Below are 20,926 nucleotides of genomic sequence, written 5' to 3' on the forward strand. Positions count from 1 at the left end.
CTGGGGGGGGGGACAGCGAGACCTGGAGGGGCGTGATTGGGAGGAACGGCCTCCCTGATCTTAATCCGAGCGGTGTTTTGTTATTGGTCTTCTGTGCAAATCACAGTTTGGCCACAACAAACACCTTTTTCGAACATAAGAGTGTCCATAAGTGCACGTGGCACCAGGACGCTCTAGGCCGCATGTCAATGATCGATTTTGTAATCGTATCACCAGACCTGTGACCATATGTTCTGGACACGTGGGTAAAGAGAGGGGCTGAGCTGTCAACTGATCACCACCTGGTGGTGAGTTGGATCAGGTGGCGGGGGAGGACCCTGGACAGACCCGGTGCACCTAAACGCGTAGTGAGGGTGTGCTGTGAACGTCTAGCAGAGGCCTCAGTCCGCGAGATCTTCAACTCACACCTCCGGCAGAGCTTCAACAGCAGGGAGACTGGGGACATTGAGTCCGAATGGACCATGTTCAGCGTCTCCATTGCCGAAGCTGCTGCATTGAGCTGCGGCCGCAAGGTGGTTGGTGCCTGCCGTGGTGGTCATCCGAGAATCAAATGGTGGAAACCAGAGGTGAAGGGAGCCAACAGGCTGAAGAAGAAGTCCTATCGGGCTTGGTTAGCCTGTGGGACTCCGGAGGCAGCCGACAGGTATCGACAGGCCAAGTGGAATGTGGCTCGAGCAGTGACTGAAGCAAAAACTTGGGTGTGGGAGGAGTTCAGAGAGGCCATGGAAAAAGACTTTCGGACTGCCTTGAAGAGATTCTGGCAAACCGTCAGGCGTCTCAGGAGGGGAAAGCGGTGCTCTACCTTCACTGTGTATAGTGCTGGTGGAGTGCTGCTGACGTTGACTGAGAAAATTGTCAGACGGTGGAACGAATACTTCGAAGACCTCCTTAATCCCACTGACACGTCTTCCGAGGAGCAAGCAGAGTCTGGGGAGGAGGGGAATGACCCGCCAATTTCCGGGGGTGAGGTCACTGAGGTAGTTAAACAACTCCTTGGTGGCAGAGCCCCTGGTGTTGATGAGGTCCGCCCCGAGTTCCTGAAGGCTCTGGACGTTGTAGGGCTGTCCTGGTTGACACGCCTCTACAATGTTGCGTGGAGATCAGGGGCAGTTCCCCTGGACTGGCAGACCGGGGTGGTGGTCCCCATCTTTAAGAAGGGAGACCGGAGGGTGTGTTCCAACTACAGGGGGATCACACTCCTCAGCCTCCCTGGGAAAGTCTATGCCAGGGTGCTGGAAAGGAGAGTTCGTCCGCTAGTTGAACCTCGAATACAGGATGAACTATGCGGTTTTCGTCCTGGTCGCGGAACACTGGACCAGCTCTTTAGCCTCTCAAGGATACTTAAGGGTGCATGGGAGTTTGCCCAACCAGTCTACATGTGTTTTGTGGACTTGGAGAAGGCATTTGACCGTGTCCCTCGGGGTGTCCTGTGGGAGTAGTTGCGGGAGTATGGGGTGTCTGGCCCATTGCTACGGGCCATTCGATCCCTATACAACCGTTGCAAGAGCTTGGTTCGTATTGCTGGCAATAAGTCGGACTCGTTCCCGGTGGGTTTACTTTTCCTTACTTTTACAATGAAGTAATTCACTCAGTGAGGTAATGTGAGAACGAACAAAAACAAAGTTATAAGGTCTCCAAAAATTGCGGCATCTCTTCCTCTAAGGCTCTGTCTTTTATTTTGTTTTCTCCTCGTTACACACATCAGTCTATTTGTCCTGCGGACATCAAGATGGATATCTGAATTCCCAATCATGCATTGGTAAGAAACTTGGTTACTGATTACTTAGTTACTCCTTACTCCCTGCCCATAAACAGTTCTCTCAGACATCTCTTTCTTAGCGACACATGAAGTGTAGAGATACAGCTGCTATCATATGTCATTGAAACACCAGTTTTGTGGTCAAATTACAAAACTGATACATATGAGCCTTTTTGCCCACTTCACTGAGATAATACTGCACTCCTTCTGTCATTTTCAAAATTTTATTATTGTTTATTATTTGCCTTGGTGTATAAGTGGACCATAGTTAGGTTCACTATTTAACCTCTTAAGCCAAAAGTGGGTTTCTGAGCTTCCTGCTCGAAAATGTAATACCCAAATTTAATTCTCTTCAATTACAAACTGTCCTTACAATGTTGGTACCAAAATAAAGCTAACACTTGTGAAATTTCATCAGTGGTGTAAATATCAAAGCAGTTATTACTGTGTCAAAGTTACTGAGACTGGAACACAGAAAAAAAGTAAGTAGATTTTATCCTCGCCTAATTTATTTTTCTTTTTTTAAATTTTAGCATATAACCCTTTTAAAAATATGCTTTAGTTCACTTTTCATTCCAGAAATTCAGTACCCAACATATAAACATCATCTGTGCAAAGACTTATGTTACTAAAGTTAAACAGTGAAAAATCACAGCCCTGTCAATACATGAATATCCAGACGTACAAAAACGTCCAATTTTGGCACACAATTGGACACCATGCCAGTTGATTTTTTTAGGTATTTGGGAGCAGAAATTAATTAATTTTATTAACAGGCCTAAAAATGCTTTTTTTAAAAATATATATATTTCTTTGAAGAATTAATCACACATTTACATGGCAATGGCCCTTTTCTGCTGTGCGCATGGAGCATTTAATATGGTCTCTGGCCCTTTAAAATCTGAGGGGCTGTAACTTTGGTTTCTTTTGATCAATTTGCATGATTGACACCTCTTTTTAATCATTTGAGCCAATAGAATCACATTAATGATGACACCAATCAACCAATCAAACGTTGCAATGCCAAAACCCACGTGGGCCCAAATTTACTGCATGTGGCTTTTGTCCAGTCACGTGTCTGTAGGTGAGTCTAAAATGGAGGTTGTTAAAGGAAAATGGCTCTGATGCGGCAAGGTAGGCATGGTAACGACTGATAATCACGTGGCTACCGGCTACCATTGTCCCGATTGGTGATTGAGGTGAGAGACAAACCTCTGGTCCAAGTCAAAACAATGATTTTATTAAACACATGTGTGGAAAGATATACATCTTTATATCGCCAACACTGATCTTCCGTCAAAACATACTTTCAGCATGGTTTTATTATGTCAGGGTTAACGCCCCTTCGCGCGTTAGACAAAACATCACATATATAGGTTATAATTAATGATAGTTCAAGTTTCCATGTTTAACAGCATTTTTTCCTATATGGTTGTCTGGCTCCTCCAGATCCTGTAGACCCCGGATCACTAGTTACCAAGCAGAGACAAAGCAAGGTGTCTTTCACCTTTACCCTAGAAATTATGCTTCATGTTTATGTGTATGTAAGCTTGTTAGGCATTCATTCACAGCATTCAAGTCATTTCATCAATATATCAGTTCAGACATAACGCTGAACGAAGCTTTCAACCTTCATTCGACTGTATGCTTAACTCTATTATGAGCACAAATGCAATGTGTGTAATAACATGATTAAAACTGTATGTTTAATAAATGGAATACATGTTTAATCAAATGCCACTGCTCAAAGCTTAATAAAAAGATAAAAAGAATCAACATGATATAAAAAATGATATAAAATGATATGATCCCCACACCAGCAAAAATAACTGAGGAAATCGGGATAGCAAGCCAATTTCTGTCTTAGCACATTTGCACCGCTATGTTTTTTTGTGGTCTTCTTTTGTGGCTCATTCAGTGAATTTTGGTCAGAGCGTGGGGAAACTTGGTGCTTGGAGTCAGTAATAGCTCTGGAAGCTAACTGGCCTTTCTTTAGCCGGTTACATGAAGTTTAAAGAATTTCTTGTCCGGTTTTGTTTGTTTAGTTGTCTGCTGCTCATTTACGTAACTACTCGTTTAACCATGGCTTGTTTTTGGTGTGTTTTTTTTTCTGGATGTAGAAATGGTTTATATGACATTTTAGCTGGGATTTAGAGGTTTCTGTGGATACCACACATGTCTGGACTTATATTTCTCACCCCGTGTTATAACCAATAAAACGGGATCTCCTCCTCTGGCATGGGGCAGAAAAATAATATTTTGAGCTGTATCTAACAACAATAATCACAGATTATAGAATCAGAAAAATTACCAACAGATCAACAAGGATCAAGAAGGAATTATAACTAACTGAACATTTATTGATACAGAATTCATTTAAGGTATTTGGAGATTTGACTCCAATGAGTTTGAAAGCATGTGACCATGGAAATTACATAAAGTTTAGATTAGCCATTAAACACCTGGGAAGCAGACAGATGTGTGACTACTATAACGGCCCAGAGGCCACCAGAAGTATGGACTCAAGTGCAGACAACACATGGAAGCACGGAGAATGAGTGAAAGCAACAATTTATTTACAAAGAGTGAAAGAAGTCACTATGTAACTAAACCTACATGCGATGTGCTTGAAGTTTAAACTAAAACTTGACTTAATAATAACAAACGATCACTATGAACTAAGGGCTCAGACTCACTGAGTTTAACTGTGATTACCATGAACTATGACTACACCAAAATAAACAAGAGCAGTACTTTGATTTCACAGTGATAACCTGTGACTACAAAGAACTATAATGATTTATAAGAGCTTTACAATGAGTGATGGTGAACAATAACATACAAAAACCATAAAGCATTAAACATTCCAAACTATCACTGAAGTCCGTGAGTCCCACCCGACGCTGACGGTAAATGCCCACACAGGAACCCACGGAGTGGGGAGGTAAGGGAGAGGCTACACTGGGGGTCCGGAGCCAGGAAGTTCAGAGTCACTATAACAGAAGGAGGCAGATTTCAAAAGAAGTTTTCGACGCTGGTCCAGAGTGAAACAACAGATTACGAGCAGTCTAACTTTCCACATGTGGGGGCAAAGCGTGGAGGGGGTAATGGTCCGGGTCAGCAGAGAGAAAAGTCCAGAGACGATCCACGATGATCCAGTGAGTCGGGTGGGGAGGCAGGCAGGTGCGATGCGGTAAGGTAGTTATGGCAGATTTGGTTATGATGTCTCGGAGGATAACTGCGAGTGGAAGAGACGCACAGGTAAGTACGAGCAACACTAGAAAGATCACACATGTGCTATAATAGCCTACGCTAACTGTGGTTAGCAGACGTTCTAGCGAAGGGTGATTGTGAATTCTGGTCTTTAAAACGGACAGCCAAATTACGTCCAGGTGCAGCTGGTCAGTAATAACCCAGCAACTCCACCCAGAGGTGGATTCACCGGAAGTCACCCAGACCATTACAACTACAGAGCTTCCTTATCTAATTTATACATATGCTTCATTATTGAATGCTAGTGGCAGCAGATACTGAACTGTTATCACTAGATGTACCAGTTCCTCAGTGGATTGTATTTAGAGGTATAATTGTGATTTACTGAGTAATTTAAAATTATTTTATTGATGCCCAACTCATATTTCAAGTTGTGTTGTTAATCATGAAATGTAGTGCACACTGACATGTTTTGTTTGTTTGTTTTTTTTATTTAGGTTGAACATCAAAAGTGATTGCTTATAAACACAAATATTTCTTTCTTTTTCCAGACTGAATGGTTGTTTCCTTTCGAAGAGAAGCTGTGAAGCTCTGTCCTCGCTTCTCAGCTCCCAGTCTTCTAGTTTGACAGAGCTGGACCTGAGTAACAACAACCTACAGGATTCAGGCGTAAAGCTTCTGTCTGATGCACTGCAGAGTCCACATTGCACACTGAAAACTCTGAGGTCAGCTAAAATTATATTTTATTTTTCTTAAGTAACATAGTTACTAATTAAAACGTTTAGCTAATAAAAGTATACTTAATCTAGAAAGTAGAATGGGAGGGAGAACCTTCAGCTTTCAGGCCTCTCTTCTGTGGAACCTGCTTCCAGTTTGGATTCAGGAGACACACACACTTTCTACTTTTAGGATTAGTCTTAAAACTTTTCTTGAAACTGTCCTTCACCATGAATACATTTTAACTTCAGTGTTTTAGTTTTTTTCCTTGTGTTGCTTATTTTGTAGACTGAGTGCCTGTAACCTCTTAGAGCGAAGTTGTGAAGCTCTGTCCTCAGTTCTCAGCTCTCAGTCCTCTAGTCTCAGAGACCTGGACTTAAGTGACAATGACCTGCAGGATTCTGGAGTGAAGCTCCTGTCTGCTGCAGTGAAGAGTCCACACTGTACACTGGAAACTCTCAGGTCAGGATTCATTCTTTTCCATTTAGTATGGTTTAGGGTCTGTATTAAATTGCTGAATAAATAGCTAAAACGTATAGAATCATCAGCTACATTTTATTTTATCTTTGGTTGGATTATAAGGTGGCTTTGAAAGTTACCTGCAGAGTGTTCAGTCAATCCAAAATGCTGCAGAAAGCCTTCTGTTAGGGACTAGAAAGAAAGACCATATTTCTCATGTATTCATTGCCTCTCTGAGAATATTAACTTGAACTCTATTCTGATATACAAAGTCCAAAATTACCAGGCCGCATTATGATTAAAGACATCATCAACAGTCTTTCATTTTCACAATATAATTTCACTCTTCTTCCACCACTGCATGTCATTAACTGTTTTCTGTGCTCTCTTATAATTTGTGTTTGTATTTGGTTCTCTGTTCTCTTGGGGTTTTTTTTTTTGTTTGTTTGTTTGTTTCATTTTTAAAATCGCTTGTCGCTTTGTCTTCTTAAAAGGGAGTTCTTCCTTCTAAGGAAATTGTCAGATTGTTCAGGTGTTCTCTGTAATGTTGTGGAGTCTACTGCTGGCTTCACAACTTGACACTATTGTTTTTATCAGTTGCTACTTTATATAGTTAATTTGAACTGAATTGATGGAATACATTAGGGTCATGGTATTTGAAGAAAATGAAAAGCAAAAGCAAATGTTCAGCAGAGTGTTTTCAGACTAACTGTTTTGTTTGTTTTTTGTCTACAGTCTGTCACACTGTCTGATCACAAAGGAAGGCTGTACTTGTCTGGCATCAGCTTTGACCTCCAACCCCTCCCATCTGAGAGAGCTTGACCTGACCTACAATCACCCAGGAGACTCAGGAATGATGCTGCTGTCGGCTGGACTGAAGGATCCACACTGGAGACTTGACACTCTCAGGTATGGAGAATGTCTTGTAGCGAAGGAAAAGCTGGAAAAATTGTCCTTCCCTTATTTCCTATTTCTTTCATGCTGATGTGACATTAACAATCACACATGCAGGAATATTTTGGGGAAGAGACAGTGGTTTAGCTGACTAATAAAATGATATTAATGTAGGTGTTCTCCAAGGAAAACATTTCCAGGAACAACAATGCTAACTGATTTTGTCCTGCTGCTTGCATTCATTTTAAGAAAAATCCTCTTCCTCCCTTTCTTCTTGGTACAGGTCAGATTAAAACCTTAACAGAGAAAGACCTAGGACATGTTTCACCTGGCTTAGTACAAGAATAGGAAGCAGAGGAAACTGTGAGCTTAGCTGAAAAATAAATCATTAGTAAACAGACAACTCTCCGGGGCGTACCCTGCCTCTCAAGTTATGGTAGCTGGAACTGGCTCCAGTCTCCTGCAACCCTGAAAAGGATAAGCAAAAGAGGATGGATGGATGGGTAAACTTCAGAATTAGAGCTGTGGTAGAACCTGACAAGCAATGGTAGATGATGTCTTGAGAGTTAAAAAGTTGTTTCTGTTCACCTGGATGTAACGTTTTCAGTGGGAGAAGCATTTCGTCATTCATCCAAGTCACTTCTTCAGTCTCAGGTGACTTTTAGGTTTCCCCAACCTTATACACTGGGGAAACCTGCAGTATTAAACACTGTTATATAAACACACTGTCTCTTCCTCCTCAGTTCGTGGGAAACACGTGGGGTATTACAGGTACTGCGCTTCAGTGGTTTGTATCATATCTATCTAATAGACTTCAATTTGTGCATGTAAATGTAAATGTAACATTATACATGCTTCCCTTAGGCAATATCATTAGAAGACATAGCATACATTTTCACTGCTATGCAGATGACACCCAACTCTATCTGTCCATGAAGCCAGATAAAACACACCAAGTAGTTAAACTGCAGGAATGTCTTAAAGACATAAAGACCTGGATGGCCGCTAACTTTCTGCTTCTTAATTCAGATAAAACTGAGGTTATTGTACTCGGCCCTGAAAATCTTAGAAATATGGTATCTAACCAGATTCTTACTCTGGATGGCATTACCTTGGCCTCCAGTAACACTGTGAGGAACCTTGGAGTCATTTTTTAAACCAGGACATGTCCTTCAATGCACATATTAAACAAATATGTAAGACTGTGTTCTTCCATTTGCACAACATGTCTAAAATTAGAAATATCTTGTCTCAGAATGATGCTGAAAAACTAGTTCATGCATTTATTACTTCTAGTCTGGACGACTGTAATTCACTATTATCAGGAAGTCCTAAAAACTCTCTGAAAAGCCTTCAGTTAATCCAAAATGCTGCAGCAAGAGTGCCTTCCCCACTCCCCCGAACCCCTGACAGGCCTTCACCCTCCTCCCCCTCCCTTACTCCCTCCTCCCCACACCTGAAATTCACTGAGGAGTTGATGGAGTGGGTCAATGCTGGGCTCAGATCAACCCCCCAGCCCTGTTCCTTTTTGTCCCCCATAAACCCCCCACCAGAGCAGCCAAAGGTTCGCCATCGAGCCCCGCCCTCAACAGAGCAATTGAGGTTACATTGCCCAGCCTTGCCCCCTTAGTTCCTCCTTAACACCTTCATGCTCTGTCTCAGCAGTCTGATGTGTGATGTCTGGAGGGTCCGGGCTGCGAGGATTATGGCAGTGGTAACTTTTCCCAGGAGAAGCTGGGACCCTGTTTACTACAAGGTTTTAAAATTTCTGTTCTTTTAGGTGACAGAAGGAGACATGTGGCCTGGTCAAAACACAGAGAGCTGCACTCTAAAAGATCTTTAAATATAGTAAACATATAATAATAATACCTCTAAAACACTTAAGTTGGCTTTATTAAATGTTAGATCTTTAGCTGAGAAAACATTTCTAATTAATGATTTAATCACTGAGCACAGCCTTGATTTTATGTTTTTAACTGAAACTTGGTTGGACCAAAGTAACAGCGGAGCTGTTCTCATCTAGACGACCCCTCCTAACTACAGTTTTATCAGTGAGGCCAGGGTGAGCAGGAGAGGAGGAGGGGTCGCTGTCTTATTTAATGAATCATTTCAATGTAAGCAGCTATCTCCTGGAAGTTTTCAGTCTTTTGAATATGTGGCTTTACAGCTGAAGGCCCCAGCCAAAGTTGTGTTTCTTAATGTTTACAGGCCTCCCAAATACTGCACTGACTTTTTTAATGATGTCAGTGAACTGCTGTCTGTGATCTGTGTTGATTTCGACTGTGTAATTATTGTTGGGGATTTTAACATCCATGTGGACAACCCTCAGGACAAAGGGACTAAAGACCTGAGTAACACTCTGGGCAACTTTGTGCTGACTCAGCATGTAACAGAGGCCACACATAATAGAGGACACATTCTTGACCTACTGATCTCCAAGGGCCTGAGCATTTCAAAGGTTACCGTGTCTGATGTGGGCCTGTCTGATCATTACTGCGTTTTCTTTGAAAGTAAAATATCAGCACACACAAATATATCAACAGCAATGATCACAAAACGGTGTATAACTGAATACAGTAGTGAGATCTTTAACCAGGTCGTCCCATTAACACCTGACCTGTCTGGAGGTTCAGTCAATGAGCTTGTCAATAGCTTCAATGCTAAAATGTTAAATGTAATGGACACTATTGCTCCCATTAAGGTGAAGGTTATCTCTGGAAGGAAGAAGTCTCCATGGAGAAACTCCACACTGGTGAAAAATGAAAAAAGAGAGTGTAGGAAAGCTGAGCGCAGATGGAGAAAAACAAACCTCCAGGTTCATTATGACATCAATAAAGAGAAACTTCACAATTATAATTTACAACTGATGAGTGCAAGGAGGTCCTACTTCTCTGACATCATCACCAAAAACAGTCATAATGCTCGGGTCTTATTTTCTACAGTTGACAGGCTAACAAACCCTCCTCTGTCCGTGGCAGCTGAACTTCATTCAACCATGGCCTGCAATGACTTTGCCAAATTCTTCACAGAAAAACTCCAAAAGATTAGACAAGCAATTGGTACATCAACAGCAGATTCAGGATATGTATTGTGTCCACCAAAAAACTGTTTAAACACCATCAAACAGTTTCACCCTATTAACAGCAAAGACCTGGAGGACATCTTAGGTCAACTGAACTCCTCCTCTTGCTGTTTAGATGTCCTGCCAACAAGTTTTTTCAAAAAGGTCTCAAAGACTTTGGAGTCAGACCTGTTACAGATCGTCAACTTTTCTTTAATGTCAGGTGTGTTTCCAGAATCACTAAAAACTGCTGTAATAAAACCTATACTGAAAAAGGACAATCTTGACAAGACACAAATGAACAACTTCAGGCCGATCTCAAATCTCCCATTTTTAAGTAAGATCATTGAAAAAGCAGTTTCTCAACAGGTCAATTACTTCTTAAAACAGAATAATTGCTATGATGCCTTCCATTCAGGTTTTAGACAGAACCACAGCACTGAAACCGCTCTGACTAAAGTGTTTAATGACATATGTCTGAATACAGACAGTGGAAAAATGTCAGTCTTAGTTTTACTGGATCTCAGTGCAGCATTTGATACAGTTGACCACAACATATTACTCAAACGACTGGAGAACTGGGCAGGTCTTTCAGGAACTGTACTAAACTGGTTCAAAACATACTTAGAAAACAGGAATTACTTTGTATCAATAGGTAACTTCACATCTGAGCAGACAAGTATCACATGTGGAGTTCCCCAAGGTTCCATCTTGGGACCCCTACTGCTTAACATTTACATGCTTCCACTGGCACAGATTATAAAGAACAACAAAATAAACTATCATAGCTATGCAGATGACACACAAATATATATCACAATGTCACCAGGAGACCGAAGCCCTGCACAGGCTCTTGGTAAAAGCATTGAGGAAATTAATGACTGGTTGTGCCACAATTTTCTCCAGCTAAACAAAAACAAAACTGAAGTAATAGTCTTTGGTGCCAAAGAAAAACGATTACAGATCACCAGAGAACTACAATCTATACACCTAAAAACCACCAACCAGGAGAGAAATTTGGGTGTAGTGATGGATGCAGACCTAAACTCAGAAAAACACATTAAGACAATAACAAAATCAGCTTACTATCACCTGAAGAATATTTCAAGAATAAAAGATCTGATGTCTCAACAGGACCTGGAAAAACTAGTCCATGCATTCATCTTTAGTAGGCTTGATTACTGTAACAGCATCTTTACAGGTCTACCTAAAAAATCAGTCAGACATCTACAGTTCATTCAGAGCTCTGCTGCTCGAGTCCTCACTAAGACCAAAAAAGTGTACCACATCAGTCCAGCTCTGAGGTCTTTACACTGGCTGCCTGACTGTCAGAGGATAGACTTTAAAGTTCTGATGCTGGTCTATAAAGCTCTGAATGGTTTAGGACCAAAATACATCAGTGACCTCCTGACCCAGTATGAACCTTCCAGATCCCTCAGGTCATCTGGATCTGTTTTTTATCAGTTCCCAGAGTCAGAACCAGACACGGAGAAGCTGCATTCAGCTTTTATGCTCCTTATATCTGGAACAAACTCCCAGAAAGCCTCAGATCAGCTGAAACACTCAGTTTATTTAAATCCAGGTTGAAGACTCACCTGTTCTCAGCTGCATTTAAATAAAGCACCAAATCCACACTTTTAAGATTAAATTTCAAAACTTACATTTTAACAACTAATTTTATCTACTGTTATTTTTTATTTGTATTTTTTAATCAATTTTAAATCATGCTTTTTAATTGTTTTTGTTTTTTAACATCTCTGTCAAGCACTTTGAATCACCTTGTTGTTGAATTGTGCTATATAAATAAACTTACCTTGCCTTGCCTTACTGACAGGGTTCCTGTCAAATCCAGAATTGAATTCAAAACCCTGCTCCTCACATAAAAGGTCTTAAATAATCAGGCCCCATCCTATCTTAATGACCATGTAGTACCATATCACCCTATTAGAGCACTTTGCTCTCACACTGCAGGCCTACTTGTTGTTCCTAGAGTATTTAAAAGTAGAATGGGAGGCAGAGCCTTCAGTTTTCAGGCCCCTCTTCTTTGGATCCAGCTTCCAGTTTGGATTCAGGAGACAGACACTATCTCTACTTTTAAGATTAAGCTTAAAACTTTCCTTTTTGCTAAAGCATATAGTTAGGGCTGGACCAGGTGACCCTGAATCCTCCCTTAGTTATGCTGCAATAGATGTAGGCTGCCGGGGATTCCCATGATGCATTGAGTTTTTCCTTTCCAGTCACCTTTCTCACTCACTATGTGTTAATAGACCTCTCTGCATTGAATAATATCTGTTATAAATCTTCCACAGCATGACTTTATCCTGTCTTCCTTCTCTCAAACCAACCCGTAGCAGCAGATGGCCCCGCCCCTCCCTGAGCCTGGTTCTATCAGAGGTTTCTTCCTGTTAAAAGGGAGTTTTTCCTTCCCACTGTCGCCAAAGTGCTTGCTCATAGGGGATCATATGATTGTTGGATTTTTCTCTGTATCTATTATTGTGCGAGCTACTGTAAAATATAAAGCGCCTTGAGGCTACTGTTGTTGTGATTTGGCGCTATATAAATAAAATTCAATTGAACATCCTGCACCACAGAGCTATGGAGAGCTAACAGCTGATCCCTGGTGTAAACATCAGGAACATGACCCAGTCTCCGAGCACAAGAACTGTAAAAAGAGAAAATAAAAACATAGCTGTCCAAAAAAAGTACCTCTCCATTATGTGTACAAACAAACTGGATGTAAACAAAACCAATTAAAAAGAGAAAAACTCAGCACTGGGTAGAAGCTGCTGAAACAGCATCCCTGCTCGCACAGCAGCAGAAGATGGAATCCACATCAGTATAATTAGCATAAAGACTTCAGGAAGGTTTCTTCATCCTCTTTTAGAAACCTCTAAACCCTCTGTTTGCTTAGGTTCAAAAAAGGTATTGGTCAATGTGAAATAGACCCATTTGATTGCCTGTAAAACAAATGGTCACAACTCCTACCTTTAACAGCTCATTTTTTTCTCTCCTTGTTTTAAACACTTTTCAAATTATGATTATTATCAGCCCTGTATAATAATAATAATAATAATAATAATAATAATAATAATAATAATAATAATAATAATAATAAAAAGAAGAAGAAGAAGAAGAAGAAGAAGAAGAAGAAAAAGAAGAATCATAAATTTTATTTATAAAGTGCCTTTCAAGACACCCAAGGACACTCTACAATAGCTAAAAACACATAATAGAACAATGACAATGACACAATGAAGAACAATAAAGCAAAAGCACAAGATAAAACTAACAAACAGTGGGTTCACAGTGAATATGCAGATTTGAACAGATGGGTTTTGAGTTGGGATTTAAACTGGGGGAGAGAACCAATGTTTCTTATATTTGGGGGTAGAGAGCTCCACAGCCTGGGAGCAGAGCAGCTAAAAACTCTGCTTCCCATGGTGGTGAGGCGGATGGAAGGCACAGACAGCCGGATAGAAGAAGAAGATCAAAGTGAGTGGGCAGAAAAGGTAGTGCTTAACAGGTCAGAAAAGTAAGGAGGTGCGAGGTTATGAATGGCCTTGAAAGTGAGCAGAAGTTTGTATATTATCCGGAATTTCACAGGGAGCCAGTGAAGTTCCTGAAGAACAGGTGATGTGCTGGTAGGAGGGGGTTCTGGTGATAATGCGAGCAGCAGAGTTCTGAGCCAGTTGAAGCTTATGGAGGGATTTTTGGGGGAGACCATGCAGAAGAGAATTGCAAGAGTCAATACGGGAGGTAACAAGACTGTGGACAAGAATGGACATAGACTGGGTGGAGAGAGAAGGACGTAATCTGTTAATGTTGTGTAGATGGTAATAGGCAGAATAGGTGAGATTATTGATGTGAAATTTATAGGAAAGTGAACTGTCTAGGATGACACCAAGGCTCTTAACCTGAGGAGAAGGGAAAACTGTGAAGTTATCGATGGTGAGTAAGAAATGGTTCGCCTTCAAAAGGTTGGATTTGGTGCCAATAAGAAGGATTTCAGTTTTCTCCTCACTGAGCTTGAGAAAATTAGAGATGAACCAGGATCTTAATTCGGATAGACAATCTGTAAGGGAAGAATGTGGGAGGGAGGAATCAGGTCTGCAAGAGAGATATAACTGGGTATCATCAATGCACCTTACAGGATAAGGTGCATTGAGGCAAATGTTGTGTATATACATAAAATTGAATTGAGCTGAATAGGAGTCACACACATTTATCCCAGCAGAAGAAATACAAGCAGCAAAGGCAAGTTGGGGTTCTTTCCAGCTAAACAGAAGAGGAATATAAAGATAATGAAGGTCCAAGTTTGAATTAGTCATATTTCATTCAATACAGTGGTGTACTGACAGATGCAGGATCAGTATAAACCCTCAGCAGTTTGATCCATGCATGGTTTGAAGTGTATTTGTGAAAATGTGTGACTGTTCCTTTATCAGTTTCTAACAATATGTGTATGAGAGCCATGTAATGTCCATGTGTGCATGCTGAAAGAGACTGTGCTGGTCTGACCCCCCTCCTCCTTTCAGGGTGGAGCCTGCTGGAGTCCGATGGTTGAGACCAGGAGGTCTGAGGAAGTGTAAGTGTGTTTTTAATGGGCTTCATGAAAACAAAGCAGCACACATTCAACCATCTTCATCATGTCAGGAGTCATCATCAAAGTGTCAATCAATGAACAGATGATGGATCAATAACTGCAGCTGGATTGTGTTTGTTCTCTCCATCAGATTCCTGTCAACTCACAATCGACACAAACACAGTGAGCAGAAAACTCAAACTGTCTGACAACAAAAGGAAGGTGACACGTGAGGGGTATCAGTCATATCCTGATCATCCAGACAGATTTGATGTCTATTCTCAGCTGCTGTAGAAATGGTCTGACTGGTCGCTGTTACTGGGAGGTCGAGTGGAGAGGAGACGTTTATATATCAGTGAGTTACAGAAGAATCAGAAGGAAAGGAGGCAGTAAAGACTGTGAGTTTGGAGGGAATGATCAGTCCTGGAGTCTGTGGTGCTCTGATGATGGTCCTCGTTCCGTCTGGTACCATAACAGAGGGACATTCCTCTCCTCCTCCTCCTCCTCCTCTGTCTGTAACAGAGTAGCAGTGTATGTGGACTGTCCTGCTGGCACTCTGTCCTTCTACAGAGTCTCCTCTGACACTCTGATCCACCTCCACACCTTCAACACCACATTCACTCAAACTCTTTACCCTGGGTTTAGGGTAGGATTCAGAAAGGAGATTTCTGGAATTACAGTCGGTTCTGGTGCCTCAGTGTGTCTGTGCTGAGTTGAGTGTAAAGAGTGTCCTCCTGTTAGAGAAACACTGACTCTTGAACAGATTCAAGAGTCAGTCTGTACATGTCTTTCATTCATGCATTCAATCAGTTGATGTTTGAAGCTTTTCTAAATGATTCTTTGTAAACTTCTTCCTCCTCAGTCCTTTAAAGATGGAAGCTCCCATTATTCCAGGATCCACATGTTGTTTTACTGTCTTTTTCCACTCAAAGCTTCACATTGAATATCAGTATGTTGTGTTTCTCTGAAGCTCAGTTCACAACCAGCTCCTCTGCATTTTCAACAAGTCTGAGCTCATTAAAATGATGATAAAATGTTTGATTTCTGGGATATCTGGGATTCTCCAACAAAGTTCCTGTAAAATCAGCATTTTTGTCTTTATTGGTTTGATAGTGATTGATTATTCAGTCCCAATCTGCTGTCATCTAAAGAACAAAATGATGTTTCTATGAGTCAAAAAGCTCCAGATGTTGTCGGCTTCACAAAGAAAACAAAGATTAGGAACTTAAACACAAAGTGTTTGCAGCCAAAATGTTACCAAGCTGCTCTTTTTGAAATGGCAGAGGTACAGTGGTGTCTAACAGCACACTGTGGAAGGCAAACATGTTATTGTTGGATGAAACGTCATGAATCCTTTGTAGATTTGAGCTTTTGGAGCCTTTCTTTTCTCTTCAGGTGTACAGATGCTGAGGAGGCAGGTGAAGCAGGTGGAGCTGTTGTAATGCTGGCAGAGGGTGTGTCTTAGTAACTCTGTGAGGTAGAACTGGATCCAACATTGTGGATGTGTTGATGTTGGAGCCATTAAGATTCTCTGGCCACACTGTAGGATTTCCCTTTGATTCACTGCGGGGGCATTTTGGAGTCTGTCAATGAAACTCTTCATATTTGTGTTTGACACCAGTTTATAGAAACAGAGAAATGTGTCATGCTTTTGTTCGGCCTCCACAAATACACACATTTGTTCATTGGTTGGACTTTTTGTAAGGAGACACATTGAAAACCATGTTAATAAGATCTTGTTGTTTCCTGTGGATCCGACACAGAGAGTGGACTTCAGACAGAAACCGTGGAAGAGATTTTAGAGGCCGTGTGTGGCAACAGGAAGTTTCTGTATGTTTGCTGATCTTACATGTGGAAAACAACACGTGATGTTTGTGAAGTTCTACAATGATCATTGTTCTCACAGCATTTTGAGTGGGAACAGTTCAAACTGAGAGTAGTGGGAGTTATTTACTGATTGAAACAAGCTGAATGTTTCTGTGCACGATGAAGATCAGCAGCAGCAGCTCAGCTGATCAATGAATTGACATCTATCAGTCGTTTCATGAGATGAAGTCATCAGCAGACATTTGTTTCTGCATGTGAAAAGTCCTAATTGGAGGAAAATAATTGTATAGTTTGTGCGACTGTTGTTTGTAAATGAAGAATTGTCCCAACTACATGTGCTGCTGACCTTTGACCTTTTCTTTAGTGCACAGAGGAGTTTGTGGAAACATCCAGAACTGAGGCAGTGCTACAGATGTCTTCAAATAAAGTGGTGTATTATCCATGTTTTCTATGGATCACATCCAGTATCCTGATCTAACAAGCCCCCTTTTTGTGGATTTTAGAGCCTCTTACTTTTGATGCGTCTGCGTCTCATTTCAAGCACAAGAGCAAGAAGTGGATGAAGAAATGGGGCGAGTGGGGTCAGTGTAGTGCATGTCAGCTGTGCTCAAACATGCTTTCACAAAAAACATGTGTATTCATTGGCAGCATTAAGGTGCACTTTAGTCTTCATAATAATAAAGTATTCTGACTTTATTATTCTGAATCGTCATGTTGCAGCTCTGCTTTGCTTTAAGAAAATCTTCTACTTTCTGTGGGGGATTAGAAATTATTTTACTGTTATTGTTAATCATCATCATCATTACCATTGCATTAATAACATAATCTACAGTATTGATATTGTATTCAGATGTTTAAACATATTGGTACCCAATTAGCCTTTACTACAGGTGCAGTTATAACCACTCTAAACTGTTGAGTTGAATCTATAATCTTAAATGCTTTTGAATGCTTGTTATAATCTTAAATGTGTACGTGCTGGCCTTCTGTCTGGTGGAAAAGGTTACAAGTTGAAACTGAGTGCAGGTAATGCTGACACAAACACACAGTAGACTTTATCTCATTTATAGGTGAGAGGTTAATCATGTTTGCCTGTAACTCTAAAATTGTCTCTGTAAAAGAGGAATAGTTTGGTTTTCCAGACGGGAAGTGAAAGTCAGATGACAGGAAGCATCTGCTGTGGAGACGGAGACAATGTTATTTTAAACTGTCTTAAGTCATTGTGGTTTTGAAACCTATGTATGAACTGTATCTGAGTGATGTTTAGGGGTGTAGTAAATTTAAGCTCAGAAGGTATAAAACACCTGCTTATGCTCTGTAAGTTGGGGATCGGCGCTGTCTGCGTACAGCGGGCGGTCTTCCCACGCGTGTCATTAAAATCATCGTTTGACTCCACCTGGCCGGATCAGTGTTGTTATTATGGAAGTAGATTACCACCTCTACCCCTCCTCAATATTGAACCTAACATTTCCTAAACGTGTTCTCCAAATGTTCCCAAAGACTTCTAAGTAGTTCTACATGATGAAACATTCACACTAAGTTTAAGAAGGACACACAAACACCATCTGTCCTTTCATCATGTGTACAAACATGCTCAGATGTCAAATGTACCGTGAATGGATGCAAATGTGGATCGTTCCAATAAAATGAACAGTTTTGTAAGTGGATCAAAGTTTGAAGTTCATTGAAACCTATAAGAACATGTTGTTCCAAACCAACTTTCTCCAACAGGAAGAAGCATCAGGGGAACAGGAAACATTCAAACATGTTTACTGTAAGAACTGCACAAAGGAAGGAAAACACAATCCTACACACGACCACCCTAAAATGGACATTTAGCTTTTCAAACATCAGGGAGTGCTGCAATAACAACACTGTGCCCTTTCTGATCAGAGTGAAAGATTTATAGAGATTTATCCATGTGCTGGAAAATGATTTGATATCAACATATATGCAGATTAGTAGGAGCATTTTCTTCATATTGATTTAGAGTTCAGTACTAGGAATATGTAGAATTAACATCTGTGTACATGACGAGTGATGAAAATTCAAAGTCAGGCTTTCAAAGGACGTCAGAATTGGAGTCTCTATCTGTGACATTCCCAGAGGAACCTGCCTGAGGGATTATTAAAGAAAGACTTGCATTGATTCACAGTGTACACTTCTTTCTAATCTATTAACATCTTCCTCCAAATCCTGTTTCTGCTGCATCAGAAAGGCTCAAACCACCTGCTGTTTCTACTGGACCATCAATTCTACTTTATGATGATCTTCAAAGATAAAAACGTGAGTTTATTTGTGAACTCTGTGAAATGCATCTGATGTTCAGTTTGAACCAATCCTGTGTCAGCTGCAGCCACATCATTGCCACGCATACAAATGGGTGCGTTCCTGTTTAGACCTGCTCGCTGTCAATGGGCTTCATTCCATTTCAGACTGCCGGTGGTCGGCTGTGATCTAAACTCAACATGGCTCCTGTGTTAGAAGAGCCTCTGAGTTTAAAATATGCACATTGAATAGTTTCTTTACAACACTGTGGAGCTACCAGCCCAGTATATGTAGCCACAGTAGATGGAGTTATCAAGCTGCACTGACAAATATCATGACTCATGTAATCCCTACATGTGGACCTTTCACAGATGGATCCAAGTGCAGATTCAACTCTGCATTACATTTGACTTCAGCTGTTACACACTTTCATTTTCTAGCTGTGTCACTTCCTGCTTTTTGGATCAGATAGTTTATCCATGTCCACAAATGTTTGGCTGCATATTTTCATAATCTATATCAGAGGCGGAGCCAGACATTTGAAACACCCGGGGCTTAGCCCTAAAGGGTAGTATACATGTGGGACTTTTTTTTTTTTTTTTTCTTTTGGGGGGGGGGGGGGGGTAGAAATGACTGAAAGATTATTAGGCTCTGTTTTGAGTTTTGTTCAAAAAAGAATGACTTCATATAGGAGAAAAATATATCACATATGCGGGACACCTTAAACTAGGTTTTTAATTAAGCAGCAAGGCAGAACAAAGTCGGGGCTGTATCAAGACACGAGGACTAAACCCCAATTCAACCAGACCAAGAACTGATCCGGAATTAAAACAGGACTACAAGAGTTCAAAATCAGGACTACTTACGACTTAACCAAGACAGAACCAGAATCAAAACTAGATGATAGCAGCACTAAAAATCATCATAGACCTGCACTACACTTATTTTTTAATTCTACCAAAGTCCACTATTTAGATTGAGAAAAGTTTATATAATTATTTAGCCTTGTTGTGCAAACAAGCCTGCAAAACTTAATAAATATATAACTTGAAAAATAACAAACCTAAAAAGAAACACTAGGTACAAGATACACGAGTACCTATGATACGGTGATACTTTTTGTAAACGACCATTTGACTAACATGTGTGTCTCACCTGCTCTTGTTCCCTCTCTGTTCTGTCCCCATTCTCCTCTCTCTCCCTCTTTGTGCTGACAATCATCAAATATACAGTTGAAACCAGATATTTACATACTCTTCAGATAAAAACACATTTTTAATTGTAACATCAAATCAGACTAAATGTTTATTTTTTAGATTGATAAATATAAAAACATATTTGTAAACTTTAAGAGTAAAGAGAGAAACTATCTGTATTTCTTAATTGTAAATGGCACCAAATTGTATATAAAATTGAGCCACATTTATGGAGCTCCAGGATTCTTTTCCTGGTGTTTTGGTTGACATCTCTTGATTTTCCCATGTCACAGAAACAGGCTCTGTGTTTTGCCTTATATGCATCCACAGCTGTGCCACCAATTTACTCACATGGACTCTACCAACCTATCAAAAGCTTCTTCAGCTCAGAATGGAATCGTCTGCAGTTTTCTTATTAATTAACAATAAACTTAGTGTATATGTACTCCTAAATTTGATCAAAGTGATAAAAAATAGACAGCTCTCTCTCTCGCTTTATTCTGACATTTAACTAATTCAAAAGATATTTCAATATTTATTTAACCAAAGCAAAACAAGTTTACTCTAAATTGATGTTGTACAGTAAAAAAATGTTCTTGTGTTTTCCATAAAGTGTAAATATCTGGTTTCAACTGTGAATATACTGCTGTGTTTTGAAATTCCTCTTGTTTTGCATAGAAATATACTGAACAACATACAAAGCATAATATATAAAATACTACCAGAGTTTTTTCTTTGAAACAAGCCCCTTATGTCCATTCTTGTATATCAGTACATTACTGAAACTGATTTATTTAGCCGTGGAGGGTAACAACTGAAAATATGAAATAAACACACATGTAAGCTAAGAATCTCTAAACAAACAGCATTGTTGTTGTTCTGCTTTTCATTTCGCCATTTGTTGATTCACTCGAAGAGCAAGTAACTTAACATGGGTCAAGTGATCAGTT

The 20,926-nt window shown here is 40.4% G+C and overlaps 1 protein-coding gene across 1 annotated transcript in view; it reads left to right on the plus strand.

Moving 5' to 3' along the window:
• The window catches only part of LOC102796743 (NACHT, LRR and PYD domains-containing protein 3-like), a 155,761-nt gene that overhangs the window by 18,031 nt on the left and 116,804 nt on the right, over positions 1-20,926 (plus strand). The window contains exons 4-5 of the mRNA XM_087838417.1: positions 5,524-5,697; positions 5,978-6,151. Coding sequence (XP_087694543.1) covers positions 5,524-5,697; positions 5,978-6,151 — 348 coding nt within the window. The remainder of the gene's footprint in view (positions 1-5,523; positions 5,698-5,977; positions 6,152-20,926) is intronic.

Source organism: Neolamprologus brichardi, chromosome 3 (assembly GCF_056152115.1).
Source record: "Neolamprologus brichardi isolate AB-2024 chromosome 3, ASM5615211v1, whole genome shotgun sequence".
Taxonomy (NCBI): Eukaryota; Metazoa; Chordata; class Actinopteri; order Cichliformes; family Cichlidae; genus Neolamprologus; species Neolamprologus brichardi.